Source organism: Drosophila suzukii, unplaced genomic scaffold (assembly GCF_043229965.1).
Source record: "Drosophila suzukii unplaced genomic scaffold, CBGP_Dsuzu_IsoJpt1.0 scf_17, whole genome shotgun sequence".
Classification (NCBI taxonomy): Eukaryota; Metazoa; Arthropoda; class Insecta; order Diptera; family Drosophilidae; genus Drosophila; species Drosophila suzukii.
Window position 1 is genome coordinate 19,281 of NW_027255904.1, and position 27,522 is coordinate 46,802.

Sequence of the window (27,522 nt, forward strand, 5' to 3'; positions counted from 1 at the left end):
TTTCCTGTGGATAGTTATTTTAAGATATACGTATATAGCTAAGCCTGTGCCTTAGTTTCAGTTCCAACCTAACTCGCTCTTCCCACCTAGGTACATCTGAGAGCTTTGATCAGCAAATTGTCCGTGATTGGGGCAGCTTTTGATCTGGAGCGCTGACCTACCCCAAGGGAGTCGCATTGGGTAGCAACATAACCACAGTGGCTACGTTCTTGCAGCATAACCTTACATCGGCACGAGCAGCGCATAACCTCACTTGGACAAGCGAGGAGGCAAGCGACAGCTGTATACAGCGCTGCACCAGCCATCTCTGCATCTTTCAACCCTGTTCCGCGTTGGAATATTTCTAAAATCAGCGATCAACGGCCTCAGGAAACCGCACCTGCTCAGTTTCGTCTAGTGCCAATTACATTAAATACTTTTGGAATAGACTTTAAGTAATTTAATCGAAAATTCCTGTAGTAATTTGGTACAACCCTACATACCAAGACATCAACGTTAACCTTTAATTCATCCACGCATATCACGTCATCCTACCACTACAGTCAACAGTCGTTGATACCTATATACGATACGGTGTAATCCAACCGAAAGTAAAGTTTGAAGGCATATGAACCCCCCTATTCAGACTATAATTTTCTTGCTGACGAATCCATCTCAAATTAATTACCGTGTTAATTACTTAACTGAATTATTAGAACCTTTTGTGAGTCTTGTGAATTTGCGATATAACCCCAATTGGGCATCTGAGTTAAACCGGCTTTCATTAAAAAGGGTAAAGGCGTTCAACACAAAAATGTCCTTACAGGTAGAGTGGGCCAAGCCGAAAAACATTACCATCTCCATTTTCTACAAAATGGCTTAATCATATCAATATGTTCTCCTATATTAATTCTATTAATTCGGATTGACTGTTTTCTTCCTAAAGCCTCCTCAACTCTGTCTACTAGTTTTGTTGTGTGGCGGTGATGCTGTTTATGAAGTAATCGACCCCTTGTCTCTTACAAAACAATATCCACTTCACCGTGTTCGTCACAGAATAAATGGCGCCCAACGTGGGGCCACGGCAGCGAACGTAGCTACCGCCACAGCGGCTAAACAACAACTAGGCAAAAGCAAGAAAATCGAAATATTGTTTACCCCATGCTTCCCAACCAACAACCAACAACAACCAATAAATTCCATTTTTTACAGTTATCCGAAACCATATGTTTTATTAGTTTCAGAAACGTCATTTTATAATCTACTAGGAATTTCTGTGTGTCTGGGATATATCTCAGAACCAGATCAGTACATAAATTAAAGAACCTTTTCAGAAATAGAGCCCGTTCAATTCAGGAGTAGAGAAGTCGAGACTTGTATTGGTTGGAAAAGTTCAACAGTACCTCCTTTTGTAGTCTTGAATAATTCAACACAAAAGTAAGTCAAAGGGAATTTGAGAACTGTATTTGTTGGCTAGCTCAGTTATACCTCTTTCCTGTATAACTTTCATTAAATTTTAATAACATAATTTACAGTCAAGCTGCAAGAAAATATTGAGAATTATTCTGGCTGTAAAGTTCAGTGCAACAAGCAAATCAGTCTTAAATTACAATAAGCCCAAAAGAAGAAGATAACGATCAAAGCCGATGTAACTTTACAAAAGAAATCAATTTAACAAAGAATAAGTACCAGTTAATAATTTACTATTTTTTTTATCGCTACCGTATCGTTTGACTATCGTATTATATCGCGACCGTACTTGTTGATTATCAAAACTAAATCATGTAGGTCAGGATAAGTCCCGAAATTAATCAGAGATTGCCAACTGAGCCTTGCAATGCACTATTTGCAATGACTCCAGTGCTGATACAGAATATGTCGAAACTACTTGCGGACATCGTTTCAATCGCGCTTGCCTACACGCATGGTTACAGCAAAGCGAAACATGCCCAAATTGTCGACAGCCATGCATACCTAATCAGATCGCTAATCCTGAAAGCGTATGTTAAAACGCCAATTTAGACATTCCCAGAGCCCAAAACGCAGCTGGTTCGAATGCACAAACAGGCACAGTAACATTTCAGAAAGGAGAACTCACAAACTTATAGGAAATGCTTTAGAATCGTACCAAACCCGAATAACGACAACCCTCACCGACAAATCAGCTCGGCAATGCAAAATCTTAACCTACCGTTCTCTAGTAGACAATCACTCGCATGGGCTGCGTAAGCAGCGCAACTGCCAAGGCAGACAGATCTTTGGTTTGTAGGCCTATGACCTTTTATTGGCGACGCCACTGAGTGCCTGAGCAATCGAATTGGTCTCAACAGTGTGTTACAGTATATTTAAACAAATGCAAAGTTCCCGACCGTTAAACTCGTGTGACCAACCGAAATTTGATCGCGCCCCAAAGCCCAACTTATGGGAAGTGCTAGTGTCAGCATATTCCTATTGCCTGAGTGCAGACACATACAATGCATACATATACAACTTCTCACGCGCTCTCGCTGTTATCAACCAAATACATTTGTGAGCATATACATTGATATTGACATGAATAGCTAGTTATAAGACACTATAATTTTGGAAGTCAATGAATAAAGTTCTTGCCCCGGCCGATGGCCAATCAAACCAATTTATTTATTTATCTGGGTTCGACAGATAGGTTAGGTTAAGTTACGTTAGGGCGACTGTCGGACTGTAGGTCGACACACTTAGACCTCTATGGGTCCATTGTGATACCGCATGATCTCGTTTTTTCCTTCTCTAGGGTCCCAAAACTTATATGTTTCAACCTGTGTTTAGCTGATCAGCATGTCTTCCACCCGGAAGATTTAATAAAAGCACTTACGTTTTAAAGATTAGTCCCCGATATTTCGGTAAGATCGTCGATGAAAGGGTTTCCTAAATGTTTCATTCTGAGTCTGCATAAGGCTGGGCAGAAGCAGAGAAGCTTCTAGAGAAGACATTTTTGGGGCTTTTAGCCTGCCGGCTTGTGTGCCAACGAGCCAGTGGTCTGTAAGAGCTCAAACTAGCATGCCACACTCAGTGCGGCTGAATTTGAGTAGTTCCGAGGCTCTTTTATTGTTTATCAAAGGCCATGTCTGGTGAGAGATACGCCACTGAGGTGCGTTTTGCCAATGGGTGTTGGCTAGTTTGTTAAAATAGTTTTTTAAATTTAGCTTGCAAGTTGCCATGGGCATGCCGACTTTCTCCTTTCCTGGGAGGAGAGGCATGATGGTGCCCTGCCTGGCTAACTCGTCCGCTATGCAGTTGCCAACGATATCCCGGTGACCCGGAACCCATATTAGGCTGATAGTAAACTGTCTAGCCATCTCGTGGAGAGATCTGCGACAGTTGGTGCTTGTCGAGTAGATCGATTTAATAGCCGCTTGGCCGTCACTATATATATTTAGGTGTCCTCGTTGGAGGCTTATGTTCCCTAAACAGTTTAGTGCTTCTTTTATAGCGTGGACCTCCGCTTTGAAGACACTACAGAGGTCCGAGCGCCTAAATGACTTCCTGATAGCATGGCCATTAAATTAGGCTTTCCACTTTCCCGGTGTCCTTCAGTCAAATAGCTGCCGATTTGGCCCTTTCCATGCCTTATAAGTCCAGGCTAGGGAGGTTCAAAATCGCATTCAGCGTTTCATTCGGGGTGGTTCGAAAGGCTCCACTAATACACAAAGCCGCCATTCGCTGTACTTTGTTTAGAGGAGTCAGTATGCATTTTTTGTGTAGAACGTTCTACCACAGAGACACTCCGTATAGTAGGATTGGCTTGACTACCGCTGTGTATATCCAGTTGACTATTCTAGGGGACATGCCCCATCTTAGCCCGATTGCTTTTTTACAGGAGTAAAGTGCAATGGTCGCTTTCTTGGTTCTCTCTTTGTTATTTAAGCCCCATTCGGGACGCTTATCTAATACTAACCCCAAGTATCTGGCGTGATCTCTAAAAAAGAGATTACAATTGTTTAGAATAGGTGGGTTGAGTTGTGGAATTTTCCGTTTTTGAGGGATTTACCCCAAGTCCGTTCTCTACCGTCCATTTTAAGTTTAGCGGTCATAAGATCGCAAAGTGCTTGTGGATATTTTCCATTAAAGATGATGGCGACATCGTCTGCGTGTGCCACTTCCTTACAACCTCGTCCTTCAAGAATTCGCAGTAGTTTATTTACTGCGATATTCCACAGAAGGGGTTATAGTACACCTCCTTGCGGGGGACCTCTGTTCACTAGTCTAGTCAGGGTTGAGGTCCCTAGTGTCACTGTGACCAATCTGCTTATCAGCAATTAATGGATCAACCCCACCATTGGCGCCTCAGCACCTAGTTCTATAAGAGACTCTGTTATAGCAATGGGAAGCACGTTGTTGAAGGCTCCCTTTATATCCAGGAAGGCGATCAGTGTATATTATATGATGCTAATGATTTCTCGATGCTGCTTACCATCAAGTGTAGCGCCGATTCGGTTGACTTACCTTTGGTATAAGCGTGTTGTGCCTGTGATATTTTTGTCGGGTCGATAGTGGCCCTTATGTGTAGGCTTATCATTCTTTCAAAGCTGTTTAGCAGGAATGATGTTAGGTTTATTGGCCTAAAATCCTTTGCTGTGGTGTGGGTGGCCTTCCCTGCCTTGGGAATGAAAACCACCTTCGTTTCTTGCCATGCTGTTAGTAGTTCTCCTACTGCCAGGATGGAGTGAAAGATTTTTTTCAACCAGTTTATGGCCATTTGTCCTGCTTGCTAGATGTGTGCTGGTGTTGTCCCGTCCTGTCCCGGCGATTTGTATGGCTTGAAACTTTGAATTGACCATTTCACGTTGCGGTCTGACAGGAGGAGATCTAATTTGATTCCTTCTCGGGCACTTCTTTCTGGAGGGTGACCTGTTTGTTGGATCCCTAGGAGCAGGTCCAGGGACCCTCTACTGGGTTCTGACCATGATCCATATGCCTTCTGAAGATATCCCAAAGGCGCGGCTGTCTTAGAGAGTATTTTCCTTAGCCTTGCGGCATCAATTGTTTTTTCTATATCAGAGCAGAAGGTCTGACATGCAGTTCGTTTGGCTCTCCTAATGGCCTTTTTGTAAGAGGCCAGTTCATGCTTGTAGTTCTGTCGGTTGGTGTCCTCATTTCCCGCCTTTGCTCTGTTAAACAGGCATCTGCAGTTGGTTATGAGAATTGATAGTTGTTGGGTCCACCAGGGGGGTTTTTTTCATCCCCTTGGTTTCCCTGTGGGGCATGCAACTTTGAAGGCATGCATGCTTCTGTGAATTTATCTACTGTTCTGTACAGCTCCTGCGGTTCTGTAATGCTTTCTGGCGGTTCCATGGGGCGGATATTCGTCAGAACTTCTTTGTACCAGTGCCAGTCGGCTAGACTGGGTTTAGCGAAACTGACCGGCAAGGCCGAATCAAGGGACAACATTGTTTCTATGAATCTATGGTCTGAAAAAGAGTGCTCGTCACAGACTGCCCAGTTTTTGACTGCGCCTACGAGTGAGTCTGATACCAATGTTAGATCTATGATCTTTTGGCAAGTTTTAGTTATGAAGGTAGGGACATTGCCCATATTGCATAAGAATAGGTTCGAATTTAGAATAAAATCAAAAAGAGACTCACCTCTGTCGTTATTGTTTGGGCAACCCCACTGGGTGTGATGGGCGTTGGCGTCACAGCCTATTACCAAACCTTTCCTGAGCTTTTCGCATTCCTCTACCAGTCCTCTGACCAGCGCATCTGGAGGGTTTTCCTTTTCAAAGGCCAAGTACGTCGATGTTATGCTTATAGTGCCGCTTTGCAGCTCCAGGCTTACTGCGGTGCTATCTCCGTTGCTGTAATTGCGAAGCAGAAATATACTAAGATGCCTTTTGGCTAATATGCAGGTTCGAATTTTACCTTCTTTGGGGTCAAGCATAAGCTTGTACTCCTTCGCTCCTAGCCCAGCAACCTTGCCTCCCACTACCCAAGGTTCCTGTACTAGGACTAGGTCGGCTCCGCCTTCAGTCAGGCGAAGCCAAAGTGCAGCAGACGCTGCTTTACTGTGCCTCCCACTACCCAAGGTTCCTGTACTAGGACTAGGTCGGCTCCGCCTTCAGTCAGGCGAAGCCAAAGTGCAGCAGACGCTGCTTTACTGTGGTGCAGGAATATTTGTAGAAGTCTTATTGACATCTACAGCTGCAACCTCCACCACAGTGACGTCGGCCTCCTCTGTGTCGCTAAGGTCTACGCCCTCGATAGCCGGTCCGAGCACTCGCATCTCTCTGCTCAGCGACGAATCGGTAGAGTAGCCGTCCTCCGGCCCACCAGGTGCCTCCAACTCCTCAGCAAGCACCTGCTCGGCTGGGTCGCCGGCAAAGCTTCCGGCGGCTTTGGATTCGCCCTTGTAGATCTTTATGTGGATTGCACTAAACCCGAAGTTCAGCACTCCTCGAGCAGTCTCGATTGGAGCAACTGAGTCCTTGTTTAAGACCAACACCGCCTGGTTTACACCCCCTTCATGCTCCTCCACCTAGACGACTTTCCAGTCGTGGGGAGGTGCGGGTTGCCTTCTTGCAACATAAAGAGGATATCCTTCGGCGATTTTATTACAAAGGGACTTATATCCATTTAGTTGCCTAGTAAAACAAGTATTTTCTGGGCTTAAGTTGCTTTAATTCTTAAATATTTCTGTCTTAAAATTAGAAATTACATAATATCTTTTGTTACATTTAGCGACATGATTATCAATTAACAGTTTTCCATCATTGTGTTATTATTATTTTGGATTAAATCATCAATTTTATTTTGGGCCGTTATCAAATCATCGTGATCGGGAGTCCCTGCTATCCATTTCCAAAGGGTGCCTATTTCATTGATTTCTCTTTTTGCCCCACTTGGTAAAATTGGTAAGAGAAGCATTTTAATAATATCTAAGTCATAGGAAATTTCCCACTGTAAATGATTACTTTTGTATATGTGTGCTGATTCGAGTTTGATTATGTCTTTATATAAACTTAAATTAGTTAAATGAAATAGGTCAGCGTATAAATCATAAATAAGAATGTCTTTTGTATCCTTGTAGAGGAAAAAATCATGGTTCGTGTAATCCATTATTTCGGAATTGGTGGCTGCTACTATCAATAATACAAATATTATTGAATTCATTTTCTGTAATTTAAGACAAACTGTGTTTAAGATTTGATGTTATCTTTATGAATCGTACGATTTCTATTGTTTATGATAACCTTAATATGTAAATTCTCCTTAGCTACTTGTATTTTGTATTCCTGAGCTGCTTCAATTATAATTTCAGAATAATTAACTAAATTAAGTTCTTTTTTGATGCAACGAGCACTTTCTATAAGGGTAGAATGAGTCCATTGGACGTACTATGGCGAGGATCCGCGAAATATAAATTAATACCGCATCTTTGTGCGAAGGATTTAAATTGTGTTAAAGAAAAACTAGGCTCGTTATCCATCATTAAAGTTTTGGCAAGTGGAAAATGTTGCAATATTTCTGCAATTTTGGTTTCTATGTTGAGTTTATTTTCAATCTCCTTTACAACTAAGTATTTTGAATATGAATCAATAACAGTAATGAACATTAAATTCTGAGCGTAAAAATGTCAATATGCAGATTTTCTCCTTCTTTATTTGGGATGGGAGCGTGACCAATAGGAATTAGTACAGGGTGTCTATTATATTTGTTACTATTAAAATGGTACAATTCTTTATGTACTCCTGGAGTTTTTTGTTCAAATTTGGCCAATAGTATAGTCGGTTAATTTGTTTGTAATTTTCGTCCAGTCCCCTGTGTGCTCTACAATGAGTTTCTTCGATTATTAATGCTCTGTCATCAGCGTTTTCTACATCTTGGACGAATATTTTTGTATATAGGAACTTATTTGTGAAATTTTCTTTAAGTGGATTTTGAATTTTGTATAAGTCTTCTAAAGTACAGTGAACACCTATAGTTCTATTAGGGGAAATATATTCCTATAAGATTGATACCAAATTTTCCGGGGTATCAAATGTATTGTATTTCCGAATATATTAACCATCTCATGTATTGTATACCTCCCCGTTGCTATTAGCAATTGTTGCTTAAACTGGTTTAAGGGTTTTCGGGTTTCTTGTATAACATTCTCAAAACTACTCTCTGCTGAATGCTGAGTGTTTTTATCTGAGAGCGTCTCGTTACTGTCAGTTAGGTTGTTAATTTGAATTCTTGATAAGGCGTCAGCAACTACATTGGTAGATCCTGGCTTATAAATTATTTCGGGAGAGTAACTTTCATTGAATGAGTACCATCTTTTCATCTCGATGTTTGGATTTTTTTGAGAGATCGAGAAAGACAGTGGTTTATGATCTGTATAGATTTCTATGTTGTTTACGCCGTATAAATAGTTTCGCAAATTTTTAAATGCCCAAACTATTGCTAAAAGTTCATTCTTATTGGTTGCATATATTTGTTCGGCCTAAGTTAGATTTTTTGAAATAAAGGGTATTGGTTTTCCTTCCTGAGAAAGAACAGCACCAATAGCTAGACCGGACGCACAGGTCGTTAAAGTGAATTTTTTATTATAATCAGGTTCTACCAATTCGATTTGTGCAATTAAATTACCATTGAGCTCGTTAAAAGCTCTTACAGCTGAATCATCTAACTGTATGGAAGTTTTACGGGAAATTTTTTTGGATACCATTTTGACCTTCCAAATACTTTGTAAGAGGACTTGCAATTTTTGCGTAGTTTTGTACAAATTTTCTGTAATAGCCGGTAAGGCCATTTTGACCATCCAAGTACTTTGTAAGAGGACTTGCAATTTTTGCGTAGTTTTGTACAAATTTTCTGTAAGAGCCGGTAAGGCCTGGGAAGCTTCTAAGCTCTCGAATGTTGTTTGGAATTGGATATTTTAAAATTGTAGATATTTTTTCGGGGTCTGTTTTGATTACATTGTGAGAAACAACGTAGCCAAGAAATGTGGTTACTAATTTGAAGAACTTTGATTTTTTGATTGAAATTTTCATATTTGCGTTCAGCAATATATTAATTATGACGATTAAGTCCTTGTAGTGTTGTTCTATTGTTTTAGAAAATATAATAGTGTCATCCATATATACGTGACATGTTTTACCTACTTGTTCTCTCAAAATATCATCCATTGCACATTGGAAGATTCTGGGAGCGTTCGTTAGCTCAAATGGCATTCTCAAGAATTCATATTTTCCGTTATTTATAGAAAATGAGGTTTTTTTAATGCCTGTTTCTTTCATTAGAATCTGGTGAAACCCAGACTCCAAGTCAATCGTGGAAAAGTATTTAACCTTTCCAAGATTTGACAAAATCACTGAAGGATCTTGCATTGTATATCTGTCGGGAATGGTGTTTTCATTTAGTTTCTTATAGTCTATAACTAATCTTAGTTTTGCAGTACCATCTTCATTAAATCCTTTTTTTGGTACCACTAAAACTGGAGAATTATACGGGCTTTTGCTTGGTCTTATAATTCCTTCTTTTAACATGCGATTAACTTCAGAGTTTACGAAACCTGAAGCCGATAGAGCATAGGGATACTATTTGCTATAAATAGCTCTATCGTTTTCGGTGTTTATTTCACCGCGCAATATCAGTCCTGAAAGGGATTTGCATGTTTATCTTCGAGTGCTCTTTATTGATAATATTTATTATCTTATTTTCCAAATCCATTCTTTGGTTTGGAATTGATTCACTCATATTGTTTATTATATTGTTGTCGGATAAATCAACGACGGCTTGTTCAGGACTCTTTAATCCCAAACTAGAATTTTTGTCGGATACTTCAACGACGGCGCGCTCAGGATTTTTGAATCCCAAACTAGAATTTTTGTCGGATACTTCAACGACGGCGTGTATAGGATATTTTAATCCCAAACTTGTTTTGCTTTGATTTGCCTCTTCAGACTCAGTTCTGATTTTGGCCTTTTCATCAAAGTATTTTCGTATAATAAATTCCTTTAATGGAAGAATTGTTTTTTCTTCAGATAAGGAAAGTTGGTTAAAAGAACTGTCATTATCATAAATTAATTTTTCTTTTTTTCCCCCATATTTTATTACCCCTTTTTCTGTGTCTATTACAGCTCCTATTTTTTTTAATAGGTTGTAACCTATTAGAAAATCTGATTTTAACCCGTCTATTTCATAGAATGTGTAACGGATGTCAAAGATCGTTACCATGTGATAATATTTAATTATAGAATATCCATTAACCGTAGATACTCTTTTATATATAGGAAGCTCGTTTTTGTTTTTATAAATTCCTGTTTTGATATAGCAGGAGGTTGCTCCTGTGTCAATTAAGATTTTAAGCTTTTTATTTATTTTGCTATCATATCGGATTAGCTAGGGTAATCCTACTCCGGATTCTGGCCTAAAAAATGGTCCTCTTCGATATTATTTAATCGCATAGTTTATTTTGCCGGTTGGTTAACCGTACCTGTTGGTTCTCTTTCGTTCTGAGGATTATTTTGCTGAGTTGTTTGTGTCTCTGGCTTTTTGTTTTGGTTCCATTTATTCTGACTATAGTTGTTGTTACCACAATTGTTATAACCCTGATTGTACTTTGGCCTATTCTGAATCTGTAAGGATTCATCTACGTCCATCGGTTCTGGCTTGCTTTGCTGAGCTTTATTGGAATTCCATTGATTATGGGAATTATATTGTGGATTATACTGTCTGCCCTGATTCCAATTAAGATTTTTATTTTGATTATAATTGTTTCTATTCTGGCTATCGGGTTGATTAAACCTCAAGTTGTTAGTATTCCTCTGATTACTATTATGGTTATTATGGTTAATTTGCTTGGGTCTATTATTTGAGTTTTGGTCCCCGAATAAATTTGACTCATAACTCCTGCGCTGTGATGATGTGAAATTGTTATCGAATTGGGCCCTCAAATTATTGCTTTCTAGTTCTTGTACTATTACCATAGCGTTTGGTAAGTCTGGCGGATTCATAGAAAATATGACGTCTGAGATATGGCCGTTGAGGCCAGTTATGAATACTCTTAGAGCTGTCTTTTCGTGTTTTTCGTTCATTTCAGCAGTTAAAGGCTTATTTCTGCCGTAAGTCATAATGGTTTCATTTATTAGAAGAGTTAGAGATTAGTAGAGTTAGTTTTTTATTAACTAACCCATAATATTCCATTATGGACAGTTTCCCTTGACTTAGTACTCCTAAGTCTTGCTCAATTATATGGATTGGACGTTTGTCGCTAAAAACAAAGTCCAACCTTGCCATTATGGCGTCAAAATTTAGTACCGTTCCATTGTGTGTTAGGGCATCGTTTGCTGTGCCAGTTATTTTGTTCCTCAAGATTGATAATGCAGAAAAAAACCTTTCGCTACCTCTAGCATATTGTCCCATGGCTATTTCTGATGATTCCCTCCAACTCACATACTATAATTGTCTTCTTCTCCTTAAAATTCCCTGACTGATTTGATAATTTCAAAGGCAGTTTCACATTTAATATTTGGGTCAATGACTTCTACATGAAAATCTTCAACCTTTTTTATATTTTGATTTAGTTGTGCTTTTAAACTCACGATCTCATTCCTTAAGGGATTCAACTCATTTTTTACAATATGTGCAATTAAACCGCTCACTTGGTTATTAGCTTGGCTGCTAGAAGCCATTGCAGGTTGTGGTAGGGGCATGGTGAGAATTCTTTCAAAATCGGTAATGAGGTCTTCCACCTTGTTTGATTTTATATAAATTTTTCAGCTTATAGTACTTAAATAGAATATAAAAAATAAACAGTATACGCTCACTAATTGTCTTCTTTTCTTCCTGGGACTAATACGATGTCTTCTGTTTTCCTTTGATGATCCTGCTGGGGTCGTCTTTCTTCGTTGTTTTTAGCGAGGGATGGCCCTCAGCTCTTCCTTCAATTTATTTTTGTGGTTGTTAATTTTTTGCGAGGGATTGCCCTTAGCTCTTCCTTCTTGTTGAATTTGTATTTTTGGATTTGTAATTGTATTTGGCTTTTGTTTCTCAGTTGATATTTGTTGTATCAACTGTCACTTTCACAGTTTTACAATTTTTGTTTAATTTTGTGAATTATTTTTTGAGACCGTTTAGTTTTTTGTTGAACAGCAGGTTTATTATGCCGATTATTAATTAGCGGATTGTTGTAGGCAAAGGGGATTATTTCATTTATTAATTTCCTCCTTTGTTTTTAACACGAACTTTTCGTCGGTTGGTTAGGTTTTTATTTAACCACGCAAGTTCTTTTTACTTTAAAACCGTTAACTATTTGTTTTAAAGCTTTTAATTAGAACAATTTAAGCGTGCCCTCACGTTGGGCGCCAATAAATTTTTTCACTTGCGAATAATTTAAAAATATTTATTTTTATTTTTTTTATTCACTAAGACACAACTTTACAACTATTCCTTAATACCGACTTCTATTCCACTGTACACAATATTTCTTCTATTGAACCGATCTTCTCGGATGCAAAAACGGACTGCCTGGCCAAGGGCCGATTATCTGATAAACAAACCTCGGTTTAAGAGAATTGAGGAACTCATTAAGAGTTGGACAAGGGTTGGACTCAAGAGAGTCAGGAAATCGGATGATCAAATTCTCTGCTCGATTGCTAAACGGATTACTCTGCAGTTTTGGGGCTCGCCGGTTGTTGACCGGATGCTTGTGCTTACATTAGCTGGACCCAGCTTGGTTTATGTTAGGAGGACTGCGGCGCAATTGAACCTTAATAATGAACTTCGATTGAAGTGGGGAGCTAATTGGGATTCTGTGGGAACGCTGAGTAAAGGGATCCCAGCTAAGAATTGTTTAAAATAAATTGTTTAAGACTTGGGTAAGGCGGCTGGGCGGTCGAGCTGGAAAGCGTTCTCAGCTAAGAATTGTATATAAAGATTTTGTTTATAAATTGGGTAAGGAGGCTGGGATCATGAGCTGGATAACTTGCACATCATTCTTTTAAACCTTTTCAATACACTGATGACAGAACAAAAGATATATATAAAGGCTGAAATCAATTGCAAATTAACATAAGATGTCTGCAGGGCCTAGTTAAAGCAGGATTTCTACGTATTAGTATGTATGTATGTAAATGATATTGTACTCCATCTATATCATTCTTGGAAAAAGTGGTTGTTGTTAAAATGTACGGGGGCTCGCACTTTTCTCTATCTTTCTCTCTCTCATTCTCATCGCTTACAAACTCTCTCCCTCAAGGAGTCGGGAATTGGTGTGGATCGTCACCTGAGAGCGAGCGCAGTTAAACGCCAACAGTGATCTGGAACAGACCGAGCTATTTCAATAAAGTTAAGCTTGTATGTACATTTAAATTATACGCCGTTGGTGTTTAACTTTTGGGTATACATTATATACCTACACTACGATCCTAAAAAATCGATCACTTAAACGGGATACTATGACTCCACAAATATTGTTGAACTATCTTGTACTGTATGTATCACCATCGAATGGAGATACGCAACCTGTAGTAGGTCCAGTTACTTTACATTTTGTATTGGTTAAAGCAGCCTTGATGATATTCATAAGTTGTATGTCATTAGTAACACAATTTATCACAAAGGCGGAAGGACGGGGTTCAGATTTAGGTGCTTTAGTCAAAAAAGTAGCATTACAAGAAAATTCTTTAGAATTTCGGGAAATTCAACCTCTATTGGTAGATGTTATTGTACGATTACTAGTCACAGGGGGCCGGCGGGAGTGTCCATACGACCATTAGAGAGTGGGTTAGCAATGTCATTATCAGATAAGACGCCAAAACTGTTATCATGACCCGAATATTTTTGCCAGGAGAGTCTGACTTCTCAGATCCGAATAGTTCCGAATTAACCTTGAAAGATTACTTAGTCCTAGGAAAGTCACTTTATGTTTAAAAAATCAGAATATTTAAGGTTATACTTCCTACGTTAGTTACATCAGTTAAGTGTTTAAACATATGTTTTTCCATATAAAGGAATGCTTGCAAAGGCTAAAGTCCAGAGAAAGCTATAGTCGTCATTGTCTGAAAGGAACTTAGCGTTACTCTTATGCTCTATTTAGCAGTGGTAATCGTGTGAAGCGATACCCAAGGGTGCTCAACAAAACCAGCACCCAACAAATCAATCAGTAGCCAAGTTGGGAACAGTACCAGGCGCTCAGTAGCACCCATGAGAATTGCTGATCAGCCCAAAACGGTTAAATCTGTCTACCGCCAACATAACCATATATTAAGATCGCGGGTAGGTGGCGCAATTCAATCTCGCTCTGCTGCTTGCATATTTTCATTTAATTTAAATTTCTTACAAAATATTAAAAATATTTGGGTGCTTGACTGGCTTTAGCGTTATTGGCCATTGTTGGCGTTCAAGTTTATATTTAGTTTCATTTGGTTGTTCAGTAAAGCAATAGGTAAAGGCTCGTCTCAAATCTAAGTCTAGTAAACGCCGTTAATCCTTTAATTATTACCACCGGCTGAGTCCATAGGTATAGGGGAAACAGTTTTCCCCCGCAACATAATCTACCTAATTCTTTAGTAAATCTTGGAAGCCGACGACAATTCGACTCGCCGCTGGACGAACATCGCTCCCGCACAGGAAATAGAAACCTGCGTCCCAATAAAGGGAAATTTTATAAGACTCTTCAATAATATAATACTTTAATAAATTGGGTTATAAAAAAAAATGAAAACTTTTGAAAAAATTGCCTCATTTTTCATTTTAGATGCCTCGATGCCTTTGAATGTCATTTGATAGGCTTTGATCAAACACAGGCGGGTGCTGCACTGAATCTGCTTAACAGGTATATCAGGTACGGTAGTACCCGCGATCTCAATATATGGTTATGTGGCCGGCAGACTGATTTATGCGTTATGGACGTTTAAGTGGGCGTGGCAAACTTTTTTTGGGTCAATCGATAGGAATTGACGAAACTAATAAATTTCAGTAAAAATTTTTTTCAAGCATGAAAATTGTGGGCGCCGCAGGCTTTGGTGGTTTGTGGGCGTAAGAGTGGGCGAGGAAAACTATTTTTTGAATCATTCGATATGTATTGACTAGACTAATACATTTCAGTTAAAATTTTTTATGTAGCATCAAAACTGTAGGAGCCTCAGTTTTGGGCGGTTTGTGGGCGTCCGAGTGCGCGTGGCACCCGGGTGAAACAAACTTGCGCTGCGTAAAAAGCTCAGGAAAATGCATGTCCAATCCCAATGTCCGAGCTCATTTAGTTTCCGAGATACATACAGACATACAGACGGACATGGCTAGATCGGCTCGGCTAGTGATCCTGACCAAGAATATAAATACTTTGTGGGGTCGGAAACGCTTCCTTCTACCTGTTACATACTTTCCGACGAACAGATTCGCCCTTTTACTCTACGAGTAACGGGTATTAAAATACAACGAAAGAAAATATAATGAAAGAAAAAAAGAAAGTTCGGAGTACACCGTATGAGAGTATATTACAAGAAAGCAAATACCTGAACGAAAGGGTGCTTATGTTATAGATAAATTGTTAAAAAATGATAGTTACTTGATTAAAGATGTTGAAGGTTTTCAATTGTCGCGTTGCCCTTATCAAGGTCATAATAATAAACATAGGATTGGAAAACGAATATAAAGTTTCAAATATATTTAAGAATATGTATATAAAAAACCTATAGAACTGTTATCGCACTTTGTATTCACTTACTTATAATTTTTATGTTATCTTGGTTCTTATTGCGTGTGTTCGCTTTTCTGATTGATCGTAGTGTATCCGTTTTCTGATCTTAACATAATCCATAGATTTCTCAATATTAGATTAACTTAGTTTTACATCGAATGGGAACAGCACATTTGGTATATAAATGCGGATGTTAGTTTTCAATAATATTAATAGGTATATTAATAGGTATCGGCATGCAAATCATTCTATCAAACCATTTCAATACAGTGCTGACAGAACAAAATATATATATATATGCTGAAATTAATTGCAAATTACCACAAGATGAAAGGATCTTAAGATGTCTGCACGGCCGAGTTATAGCAGGATTGATACGTATTAGTATGTATGTAAGTAAATGATATTGTATTCCATCTATATCATTCTTGGAACAAGTGGTTGCTGTTGTAATTTACAGTGGCTCGCACATTTCTCTATCTCTCTCTCTCTCATTCTCATCGCTTTCAAACTCTCTCCCTCAAGGAGTCGGGAATTGGTGCGGATCGTCAGCTGAGATCGAGCGCAGTTAAACGCCAACAGTGATCTTGAACAGACGGAGCTATTTCAATAAAGTTAAGCTTGTATGTACATTTAAATTATACGCCGTTTAACTTTTGGGTATACATTATATACCTACACTACGATCCTAAAAGATCGATCACTTAAACGGGATATTATGACTCCACAAAAAATGTTGAACTATCTTGTACTGTATGTATCACCATCGAATGGAGATACGCAACCAGTAGTAGGTCCAGTTTCTTTACATTTTGTATTGGTTAAAGCAGCCTTGATGAGATTCATAAGTTGTTTGTCATTAGTAACACAATTTATCACAAAGGCGGAAGGACGGGGTTCAGATTTAGGTGCTTTAGTCAAAAAAGTAGCATTACCAGAAATTTCCTTAGAATTTCGGGAAATTCCACCTCTATTGGTAGATGTTATTGTACGATTACTAGTCACAGGGGGTAGGGAGTGGGTTATCAATGTCATTATCAGATAAGACGCCAAAGCTGCTTTCATGACCCGTATATTTTTGCCCAGGAGAGTCTGACTTCTCATATCCGAATAGTTCCGAACTAACCTTGAAAGATTACTTAGTCCTAGGAAAGTCACTTCATGTTTAAAAAATCACAATATTTAAGGTTATACTTCCCACATTAGTTACATCAGTTAAGTGTTTAAACATATGTTTTTCCATATAAAGGAATGCTTGCGAAGGCTAAAGTACAGAGAAAGCTATAGTCGTCACTAACTCAAATCATCCTGCACGCCAATTTTGCGATGCCTGAGATCATTATTTGCCGAAGTGCTCCCGTTTCTTAAACTTGAATCCGAACATTCGATTTAGAGAAGCAAAGAAAATGGGAAAGGGACATAGCTTGCAGATATGTAAATCAACTCATTGTCGATATTGTCGGAAGAACACCACTCGTTGTTGCATATAACCCCGGACCCATCCGCACCATCTACCTCATTTTTATCTCCATCACCAGCACAAGTATCATGCTCACACTTATTAACACATCATCACTTAACAGACCCTCCACCAAACACCTCGAACATTATGCCGACGGACTACGAGTTGCTTCCAACTATTATAGTCTACGTAAAGAATAAATTTGTCAAGCCATCTTAGACTCAGCCCCTCAGTTAAACTTCATAGCTTCGCGTCTTGCTAGCCAATTAAATTTGAAACAAAAACAACTGCATACACTCATTTTTGGGATCGGGGAACTCGGATAAGGCAGTCGATATTCTAGCGCAATCAATTTCGCTCGCTGATCCTGAGTGATGGATTTATCAATCAATCACAACGAATTGACCTTCTTATTGGTGCTGGTATGTTTTTCGAAATAATTTTTATCGGACAAATTCATTTGAAAAGTTGCCAACTCTTCAGAACACCAAACATGGTGAGATCGTTTCTGGAAAGATGTGGAGTAGGCCAAATCATAAATCCTTTCTAGCAGCCATTATCAAGAATCCTACTGATCATTCTGACGATGGCACTCTTGCCGCCATTGTGAAGCGATTTTGGGAAATTAAGGACATTGGCTCAGAAAACCCATCCATTATCAAAAAAAGTTTCACCAGACTCGGGAATGGTCAATATGCTGTTCGTCTCTTGTCAACTTCAGGATACGAATCTTTACGTGCTTCATATTTCCTTACTCGCCGTCGTTTCAAGAGCCTAGAAGCTAAACTAGACAGAAACCCCACCCTGAAAGCTCAGTATTCGGCATTTCTAAAGGAGTAGACCAACTTAGGTCATTTGGCTCTGGCCTCAAAATTCTTATTGTCTCACCATTGTGTACATAAGCAAGAAAGTACAAGCACAAACTTCGTGTCGTCTTCGATATGTCTGCTAAAACAACATGTGGTAGCTCTCTAATCGTGATGATATCTGCAAGACGAACAGCTGCGTACGTGTTTTGTATCGTCTGGCGAGAGCACTCCACGGATGAGTTGAGTGTTTATAAACTAAACACTCTGACTCATGGCACCAGGACAGCTGCCTTCTTGACTATAAGAGCCATGCATCAGCTATCTTACGCTGAAGAGGAATCATTTCCATTTGGATCGAAAACTGTTTGAAGGGATTTCTATGTGATGCTTTCATCCCTGGTGGGGATTTAATTGAGAAGATGAGACAAATTTTTCGTCAGGTAAAGGAGTTGCTGTGGCGATACCACTTTTCAATCCGTAAATGGTGTTCGAATTAGTCAAGTGCCCGCGAAGGGCAATTCTTCTCTGCTAGATACAGCAAGGGATCTTCCAGAGCATCGTTCTCCAGGTCCAATCGGAACCGTTTGCAATAACATTTCCTTTAATTCCAAGTACTAAACTCTTTTGATAAGTTGCATCGGGTATTTGCGTACATTTATTGGTTCATTTCGAATTGCCGAGCAACATCTTAATGTTCGATAGGCCCCCTAAACGTTAAAGAAATCAGATCGGGATGTGTACTCCTCTGAGAAGCATCCAAAAGGTTCACCTAACCAAAGAGTATGAAATTCTTAGCCAGGGCATGCCGTATACACAGACGAGTAAGCTGAATTCTCTGAGGCCTCGTATTGCTTGCTTCGTCGTGTCGGCGCTGCGGAAGGCCCGAGTTGTGGACTGCTTACTTTGTTGTGTCGGTGCTGCGGAAGGGCCGAGTGGTGTACTGCTTGCTTAATCGTGTCGGCGCTGCGGAAGGGCCGAGTTGTGGACTGCTTGCTTTGTAGTGTCGGCGCTGCGGAAGTTCCGAGTTGTGAACTGTTCGTTTCATCGTTCGAGTAGGTCGTAGTGATCTCTGTCGTTGGAAGGAACGATCTACTTGGATTTCGGGTGGGATTTGGAAGCATAGGACGCCGTTTGGTGTGACCTGGGCGATTGATGGTAATAGTACTTTTTCGATTACTTGTTATCGGGTCACGGTTTTGGTGATGACTATCGATTATCGATTCCTCCGCTGAGTAAGTGTGACCAGTTGTCGTTCGCTTTGGGCGCGCGTTTGAATAGTTTTGCGGGCGTAGGATTTCCACATAAAAGACCATTGTTTATTTCTGTTTTATGTTGTTGTGGCGGTGGGCCGTCACACTCCTCCGTTGACTTTCTTAACTCGAGGCTGGAAGAACAAGATAAATAAAGCCCAGCTGGAAGCCTGTCTAATAGAGTTCGAAGTCAAGCCAGGAATACTGTGGGAGAACATGCGGAGGCAAATGTCGGCGTTCATAAGGAACGGCAGCCACAGTTAGGGAACCATCGACCGCTTCCTGGAGATGGCACGCAAGCACGCAAGAAGCCCGTCACCAACACTCGAACCCACAAAGACCGAAAGGGATAAAATGGCCACAAAGGGAGTGATTCGAAGTTGGAGAGAAAAAACGACGGCACCGGCTATCCGGCAGAGTTCATAAGCAGAGCGGAGGAATAAGCAGAGGCTTACGGGATAGAACTCGTTCACGCAGCGGGAGCCATGGTAATCCTAGAATTCCTCAGGTACTACAGACCAGCATTACACGTAGGCATCAAGGGCAGGATGAGCCAGCGGAGGAGTATACACGAGAACTCGCCCACAGAAGAGAAAAAACTGGAGTGGGTTTACCGAAACAGTCAAGTAGAATTCAAACCGTATGACAAACGTGGAGAATTCTGATCACTAGAGGAATACGTCCAATTAGCCGAGGAAATCGAGGCCCACCAATCGCAGGAAAATACAACACAGCAGAGAACACAACTAACGCCAGAAACTTGTGGAGACCACCAAGAAACCAGTGGAGGCGTAGGCGTTACAAGATCGTTCAACATGAACAATAGATGCTTAAGGTGCAAAGCAGTGGGACACATGGTACGGGGGTGCAACAATCAGCCCAGACTGTTCGGCTGGGTATGCGGACAGGATGGAACACGCACGACTCATTGCTGTCGCCGATATGAAATGACGGGAAACGACAGAGGCCCATGGGATCAGAGCGGGCACCCCACAAGCACTAAACGTAGGCGTTACAAGATCGTTCAACATGAACAATAGATGCTTAAGGTGCAAAGCAGTGGGACACATGGTACGGGGGTGCAACAATCAGCCCAGACTGTTCGGCTGGGTATGCGGACAGGATGGAACACGCACGACTCATTGCTGCCGCCGATATGAAATGACGGGAAACGACAGAGGCCCATGGGATCAGAGCGGGCACCCAGGGCACACACAACACCCGCAACGGTAAAAAAGTTCAACGGCCGACGCTTACTCGCACGCAATATAGGCAACACAGGAGTTCGCGGGGCCATTGACACGGGAGCCACTCGGAGTTTCATCGGCAGAGAACTGGCCAACAGAATAGCCAGACAAGGGAGAAGAAAACGAGTAACCGAAGCCAATAGACTAGCAGACAAAACAAACAGAACAGTCACGGAGGTACTAGAAGTACAGGAACCAAATAAGCACAACGACACTGCTAATCCTCGACGAGGTGATCGGAGACCTGCTACTGGGTGTATACTTGCGAAGGCATCACAGCAAATATAAGGAAGAACAACAGAAACCAACGCTGAAACAGGAAACACAAGAGACACGGCATCGGATCACTAGCAACAGGCGACTTAACAGAGACAGAGATCCAAGAAACCCTCAAAAGGGATTTGGAGATGATAAGCCAAATCAAGGGAGTTAGTCGCATTGTCAGCCACAAAATATTTATGAAGCACGACCGCCCAAGTAAACAGAGGAACAGAATAGCTAAGATATCTTGGTCAAGTAGTCAGCGCAAGCGGCATACACACCGATTCCGAAAAGATAGCCGCGATCCTTATTATGCCAAGTCAACAGACAGCAAAAATACTCGACCACCAAAAAAGGGTGTCTGGCAATCCACTGGGGCATCCAGAAAATGAGGATGTACTTGGAAGGATACCACTTTGTCGTCACTACGAACCACCAAGCTCTAAAGTGGCTCAACTTTGTATCGTCTGGCGAGAGCACTCCACGGATGAGTTGAGTGTTTATAAACTAAACACTCTGACTCATGGCACCAGGACAGCTGCCTTTTTGGCTATAAGAGTCATGCATCAGCTATCTTACGCTGAAGAGGAATCATTTCCATTTGGAGCGAAAACTGTTTGAAGGGATTTTTATGTGATGCTTTCATCCCTGGTGGGGATTTAATTGAGAAGATGAGACAAATTTTTCGTCAGGTAAAGGAGTTGCTGTTGCGATACCACTTTTTAATCAGTAAATGGTGTTCGAATCAGTCAAGTGCCCGCGAAGGGCAATTCTTCTCTGGTAGATACAGCAAGGGATCTTCCAGAGCATCGTTCTCCAGGTCCAATCGGAACCGTTTGCAATAACATTTCCTTTAATTCCAAGTACTAAACTCTTTTGATAAGTTGCATCGGGTATTTGCGTACATTTATTGGTTCATTTCGAATTGCAGAGCCACATCTTAATGTTCGATAGGCCCCCTAACCATTAAAGAAATCAGATCGGGATGTGTACTCCTCTGATAAGCATCCAAAAGGTTCACCTAACCAAAGAGTATGAAATTCTTAGCCAGGGCATGCCGTGTACACAGACGAGTAAGCTGATGTCTCTGAGGCCTCGTATTGCTTGCTTCGTCGTGTCGGCGCTGCGGAAGGCCCGAGTTGTGGACTGCTCACTTTGTTGTGTCGGTGCTGCGGAAGGGCCGAGTGGTGTACTGCTTGCTTAATCGTGTCGGCGCTGCGGAAGGGCCGAGTTGTGAACTGTTCGCTTCGTCGTTCGAGTAGGTCGTAGTGATCTCTGTCGTTGGAAGGAACGATCTACTTGGATTTCGGGTGGGATTTGGAAGCATAGGACGCCGTTTGGTGTGACCTGGGCGATTGATGGTAATAGTAATTTTTCGATTACTTGTTATCGGGTCACGGTTCTAGTGATGACTATCGATTATCGATTCCTGTGACCAGTTGTCGTTCGCTTTGGGCGCGCGTTTGAATAGTTGTGCGGGCGTAGGATTTCCACATAAAAGACCATTGTTTATTTCTGTTTTATGTTGTTGTGGCGGTTCAGATTACACACAGCCCCAGCCACTTTCCAAAGAGCCTTGGACTCAGTCATCGCACAAAAAGGGAACACCTGAAGAAACTGCAAGAAGTAACGAGACGACTTCGCAAGGCAAACCTAAGGATCAACACGCAGAAATGCGACTTCTTCACAGAATAGCTAAGATATCTTGGTCAAGTAGTCAGCGCAAGCGGCATACACACCGATTCCGAAAAGATAGCCGCGATCCTTATTATGCCAAGTCAACAGACAGCAAAAATACTCGGCCACCAAAAAAGGGTGTCTGGCAATCCACTGGGGCATCCAGAAAATGAGGATGTACTTGGAAGGATACCACTTTGTCGTCACTACGAACCACCAAGCTCTAAAGTGGCTCAACTCGAACAAGAGCCCATCAGGAAGGATTGCCAGATGGGCATTGGCCATGCAGCCATACTCATTCGATATACGCTATCGTAAAGTAAAGTTTAACGTCGTGGCAGACGTATTATCCCTGATACTTAAGGAAAAAGTATACGGAGCTGACGTCGAGGAAGACGATTGAATAAAGCAGATACTCCTGGCGATAGAGAGATGTCCAGAAACAAGGCCGGATTATGCAGTAATGGGAGGGACACTATATCGACATCTACCGTCATGAGCCGCGGACGAGGATACGCACCCATGGAAACTATGCGTGACAAAAAAACCAGCGGGAACGAGTTCTGAGGGAAAACCACAGCGAAGTAACAGCAGGACACCTAGGGGTCAGGAAAACTAAGCACCGGATAATGGCGTCATACTACTGGCATAGGATGCACAGGGATATACAGCAGTACGTACGACGCTGCGAAACATGCCAACGTTACAAAGCCACGCAACAACAGGCGGCGGTGAAAATGCTAACACAAATAGCAGAAGCACCATAGCACCCTCTGCATAGACTTCGTTGGCCCGAGGTCTAGTCACGGCAACAACATGCTACTTGTTGAATTCGAAAACTTCTCAAAATGGGTAGAGCTAGCAGCCGTCAGAAAAGCATCAACTCCAATAATGGGGAATTGTTCACCAGCTGACAGCTAAGAGGGCAAACAGGACGGTCGAAACAATGATAGCCCAATTCTCTGGAACGGACCACACGCGGTGGGACAATTGGCTACCCGAGATATCAATGGCGATCAACAGCAGCAGGTCGGAATCGACCGGATATAGTCCTGCGTATATACTATACGGATACTATACACCCGGATCCGGAATGAAGGAGACGATCGAGGCACGATTGCAACGGATAATGGAAACAAGAAAGTTGGCACATCGGAACATGGGAAAAGCAGCACAAGATCAAGCCAGGGCGTATAACCTACGGAAAAGGGACTGGAAGCCAAAGATAGGAGACCTCGTATGGGAACGGAAGCACCCGTTATCCAAAGCAGCTATTGGGTTTGCAGCCAAACTAGCACTAACCAAACGACCAGGATCCGGATAGGGAGAGGGGGTTACGTGAGCGTCACGACGACGGTCCAACGTCACCATCAACACACACAATAATCACACACAATAAACACACACTATAAACACACACAATAAACACGTATAATACACACAATAAAACCAAACAGGGAAAACATTCCAAAGAATCAATGGTCTTTCAATTGGTAATTCTCCAGACGCACAACTTTTCGAAACGCGCACCCAAGGCCGGTCACACTAAGTCAGCAGAGACATCGGTAGTCGATAGTCGTCACCAGAGCCGTAACCGATAGCCTGTTATTGAAGCGGGACTATCAGCATCGGCCACCCTGGTCACATTAAACGGCGCCTATATAAACAGAAGCTCAGCCTCAGGCTAGTAACTTGCGTTCCGACGGTCCTCGAGGAAACATCGACAAGATAAAATATCCGGGTAAGTGTTCCGGTAGATAGTCTTGGTAGTGGTGGTGGATTCGTAAGAGCTCGGTTTTAAATCGGCCCTGCGACCTTGTGAGGATCACCGGCGTCCCAGTATGGTTTCCGTAATCATCCCAGGCCCGGTCATGATCACTGAGCCCGACCCGGTTTTCGTAATTCAGGTCCATCTCAGTGAGTTCCCCCAGAAGTCACGTTTCCGGCATCCGTCCCGGAAACGACACGGAATAGACGACAGCTAGAAACTAAGGACACCATGCAGATCGAAACCAACGATGCACTACGCTCCCAAATCCCACCTGAAATCCAAGTAGATCGTTCCTTCCAACGACCCAGAACACTACGACGAATAGGCAGCGCACAACTCGGCCCTTCCGCAGCGCCGACACGACAAAGCCCGCAGCGCCACCTTCGGGCCTCCCGCAACGCCGGCACAACGGTGCAAGCAGTACGCAGCTCGGGCCTCCCGCAGCGCCGACGCAGCGACTCAACCAGTATACCGCTTGGCCCTTCCGAAACGGTGACATAACGAAGAAAGCAGTACGAAACTCGGTCCCTCCAAAGCAGAGCCAACCTATCAACAACGTCCTTTGACTTGAGAGCATGTCATGGGCAACTTGCCAGCGGATCGAGTTCAGCCTAACCCAGCATTTCAAACCATCGGAGTGGACTATTGTGGGCGATTTTATCATAAGACAGAGACCCGGAACAAGGCATCCCGCAAGTGCTACATAGCCGTTTTTGTATACTTCTCTATGAAGGCTGCTCACTTTAAAGTCGTTCGTGACCAAACAACGGAATCTTTCATCGCAGCTCTGAGAAGATTCATCAGCCTAAGAGGCAGTCCGCGTACTATCTGGAGTGACAATGCGACGAACTTTGTCGGCGCTAAAAGCGAACTAGCCGAGCTAAAGGAACTATTCTTAAGCAAACGCTTCGAAAGATTCATACCTCCATACCTCCTCCTCCTCCGCTAATGGGATTCATACCTCCACGTACCCCACACTTCGATGGCTTGTGGGAAGCTGCTGTTAGGTCGGCCATATTTCACTTCTACAGAGTAGTCGGGGCATCCATTTTAGACCTGGATGAATTGAGAACTCTTGCACATAAAATTTCTTCCATCCTTAACTCCCGTCCACTCTGTCCAATTTCAGAAACCGCTGAAAATCTTGAGGTGCCTGAGCCCGAAGCCCGCCTAAGCAGATGGCAAAGGGTCACCAAGATGCAGCAGCACTTTTTCCTTGCTTCAAGAAAGGAGAAAGTGGCGCTTCGACACACCTAACATCAAGGTCGGTAGCATCGTGTTGCTAAAAGACGACAATATTCCACCTTTGAAGTGGCAGCTTGGGTGCATTTTAGATGTAATACCCGGAGATAACAATATTGCTAAAGTAGCTATGGTCCGAGCCGCTACAGGTCTTAACAAGAGAGTCGTCGCCAAATTAGCCGTGCTGCCAGTCGATGAATTTATTATGAATTTCGTTGTCCCAAAATTTGAAATTAAGAGTCGTTAACACCAGACTTGCCCATAACAGAACGGAGAGTGCTGTTAGCCGTAACAGCGATAATTCCTTTGACCTATGGCTACTCTGACCATTGATATATATCAAAAGTCGATCTGGCAACCTCGTAAACTGGCAAGAGGAAATTTCCGCTTAACCAAAGCGATCTTTTACAATCCGTACAGCCAAGTAATCAGACGCATAGTTTACAGCGAATATCTTAAAAGTTACCGCGCCCAAAGTCCTGTAGTAAAGGCAACCAATTACTCCGCGTATGTACCAGTTTCGCAACACGCGCAAGTTCTGGAAAGTTCCGATAAATTTGAGCATTCAAGCCGGCAGCGCCAGACCGAGGTCTCTGCAGGCTGTTTAATTGCAGCTTGCGAACCCAAATCTCGGCCACCTGCGGATTCCAAGTGGCGTTCAGAAAACTGCGCTGCAGAAACTGCCCATTGCAACCGCGGGTCTCAGACAGCCGAGGGATTGCAACAAAAACAAGGAAGAACGCTATAGTCGAGTACCTTAACTATCACATACCCGTTACTCAGCTAAAGGGAGATATGCAAGCAGCAAAGCGAGATTAAAATGCTCCACCTACCGGCGGTAGCAAACTTTTTTTTGGGTCAATCGATAGGTATTGATGCTGTAGGAGCCACAGTCTTGGGCGGGTTGTGGGCGTTTGAGTGGGCGTGGCACTCTGCTGAAACAGACTTGCGCTGCATAAGAAGCTCAGGAATCTGCACGCCAAATCTCAATAGCCTAGCTCTTATAGTTTCCGAGATCTCAGCGTACATCCTGACAGACGGACATGGCTAGATCGACTCGGCTAGTGATCCTGATCAAGAATATATATACTTTATGGGGTCGGAAACGCTTCCTTCCGCCTGTTACGTACTTTCCGACGAATCTAGTATACCCTCTTACTTTACGAATAACGGGTATAAAAACTGGTCTGCGCCCAAAAGCATCTTTTTCCTGTGGTTAGGTATTTTAAGATATACATATATAGCTAAGCCTGTGCCTTAGTTTCAGTTCCAACCTAACTCGCTCTTCCCACCTAGGTACATCTGAGAGCTTTGATCAGCAAATTGTCCGTGATTGGGGCAGCTTTTGATCTGGAGCGCTGACCTACCCCAAGGGAGTCGCATTGGGTAGCAACATAACCACAGTGGCTACGTTCTTGAAGCATAACCTTACATCGGCACGAGCTGCGCATAACCTCACTTTGACAAGCGAGGAGGCAAGCGACAGCTGTATACAGCTCTGCACCAGCCATCTCTGCATCTTCAACATCTTCAACAGGGTTGAACTGTTCCGCGTTGGAATATTTCTAAAATCAGCGATCAACGGCCTCAGGAAACCGCACCTGCTCAGTTTCGTCTAGTGTCAATTACATTAAATACTTTTGGAATAAACTTAAAGTAATTTAATCGAAAATTCCTGTAGTAATTTGGTACAACCCTACATGCCAAGACTTCAACGTTAACCTTTAATTCATCCACGCATATCACGTCATCCTACCACTACAGTCAACAGTCGTTGATACCTATATACGATACGGTGTAATCCAACCGAAAGTAAAGTTTGAAGGCATATGAACCCCCCTATTCAGACTATAATTTTTTTGCTGACGAATCCATCTCAAATTAATTACCGTGTTAATTACTTAACTGAATTATTAGAACCTTTTGTGAGTCTTGTGAATTTGCGATATAACCCCAATTGGGCATCTGAGTTAAACCGGCTTTCATTAAAAAGGGTAAAGGCGTTCAACACAAAAATGTCCTTACAGGTAGAGTGGGCCAAGCCGAAAAACATTACCATCTCCATTTTCTACAAAATGGCTTAATGATATCAATATGTTCTCCTATATTAATTCTATTAATTCGGATTGACTGTTTTCTTCCTAAAGCCTCCTCAACTCTGTCT

The 27,522-nt window shown here is 41.9% G+C and overlaps 1 protein-coding gene across 1 annotated transcript; it reads left to right on the top strand.

Annotated features, from left to right (window-relative positions):
- Positions 1 to 24,696: 24,696 nt before the first annotated feature.
- LOC139354723 (uncharacterized) lies at positions 24,697 to 25,065 on the top strand. Its single transcript, XM_070998960.1, has one exon. The coding sequence runs from the start codon at positions 24,697 to 24,699 to the stop codon at positions 25,063 to 25,065; it is 369 nt and encodes a 122-aa protein (XP_070855061.1).
- The last annotated feature ends 2,457 nt before the right edge of the window (positions 25,066 to 27,522 follow it).

Coding starts and splice junctions, on each gene's coding strand:
- LOC139354723 (XM_070998960.1), top strand. CDS start 24,697: ATGGGCAACTTGCCAGCGGATCGAGTTCAGCCTAACCCAGCATTTCAA.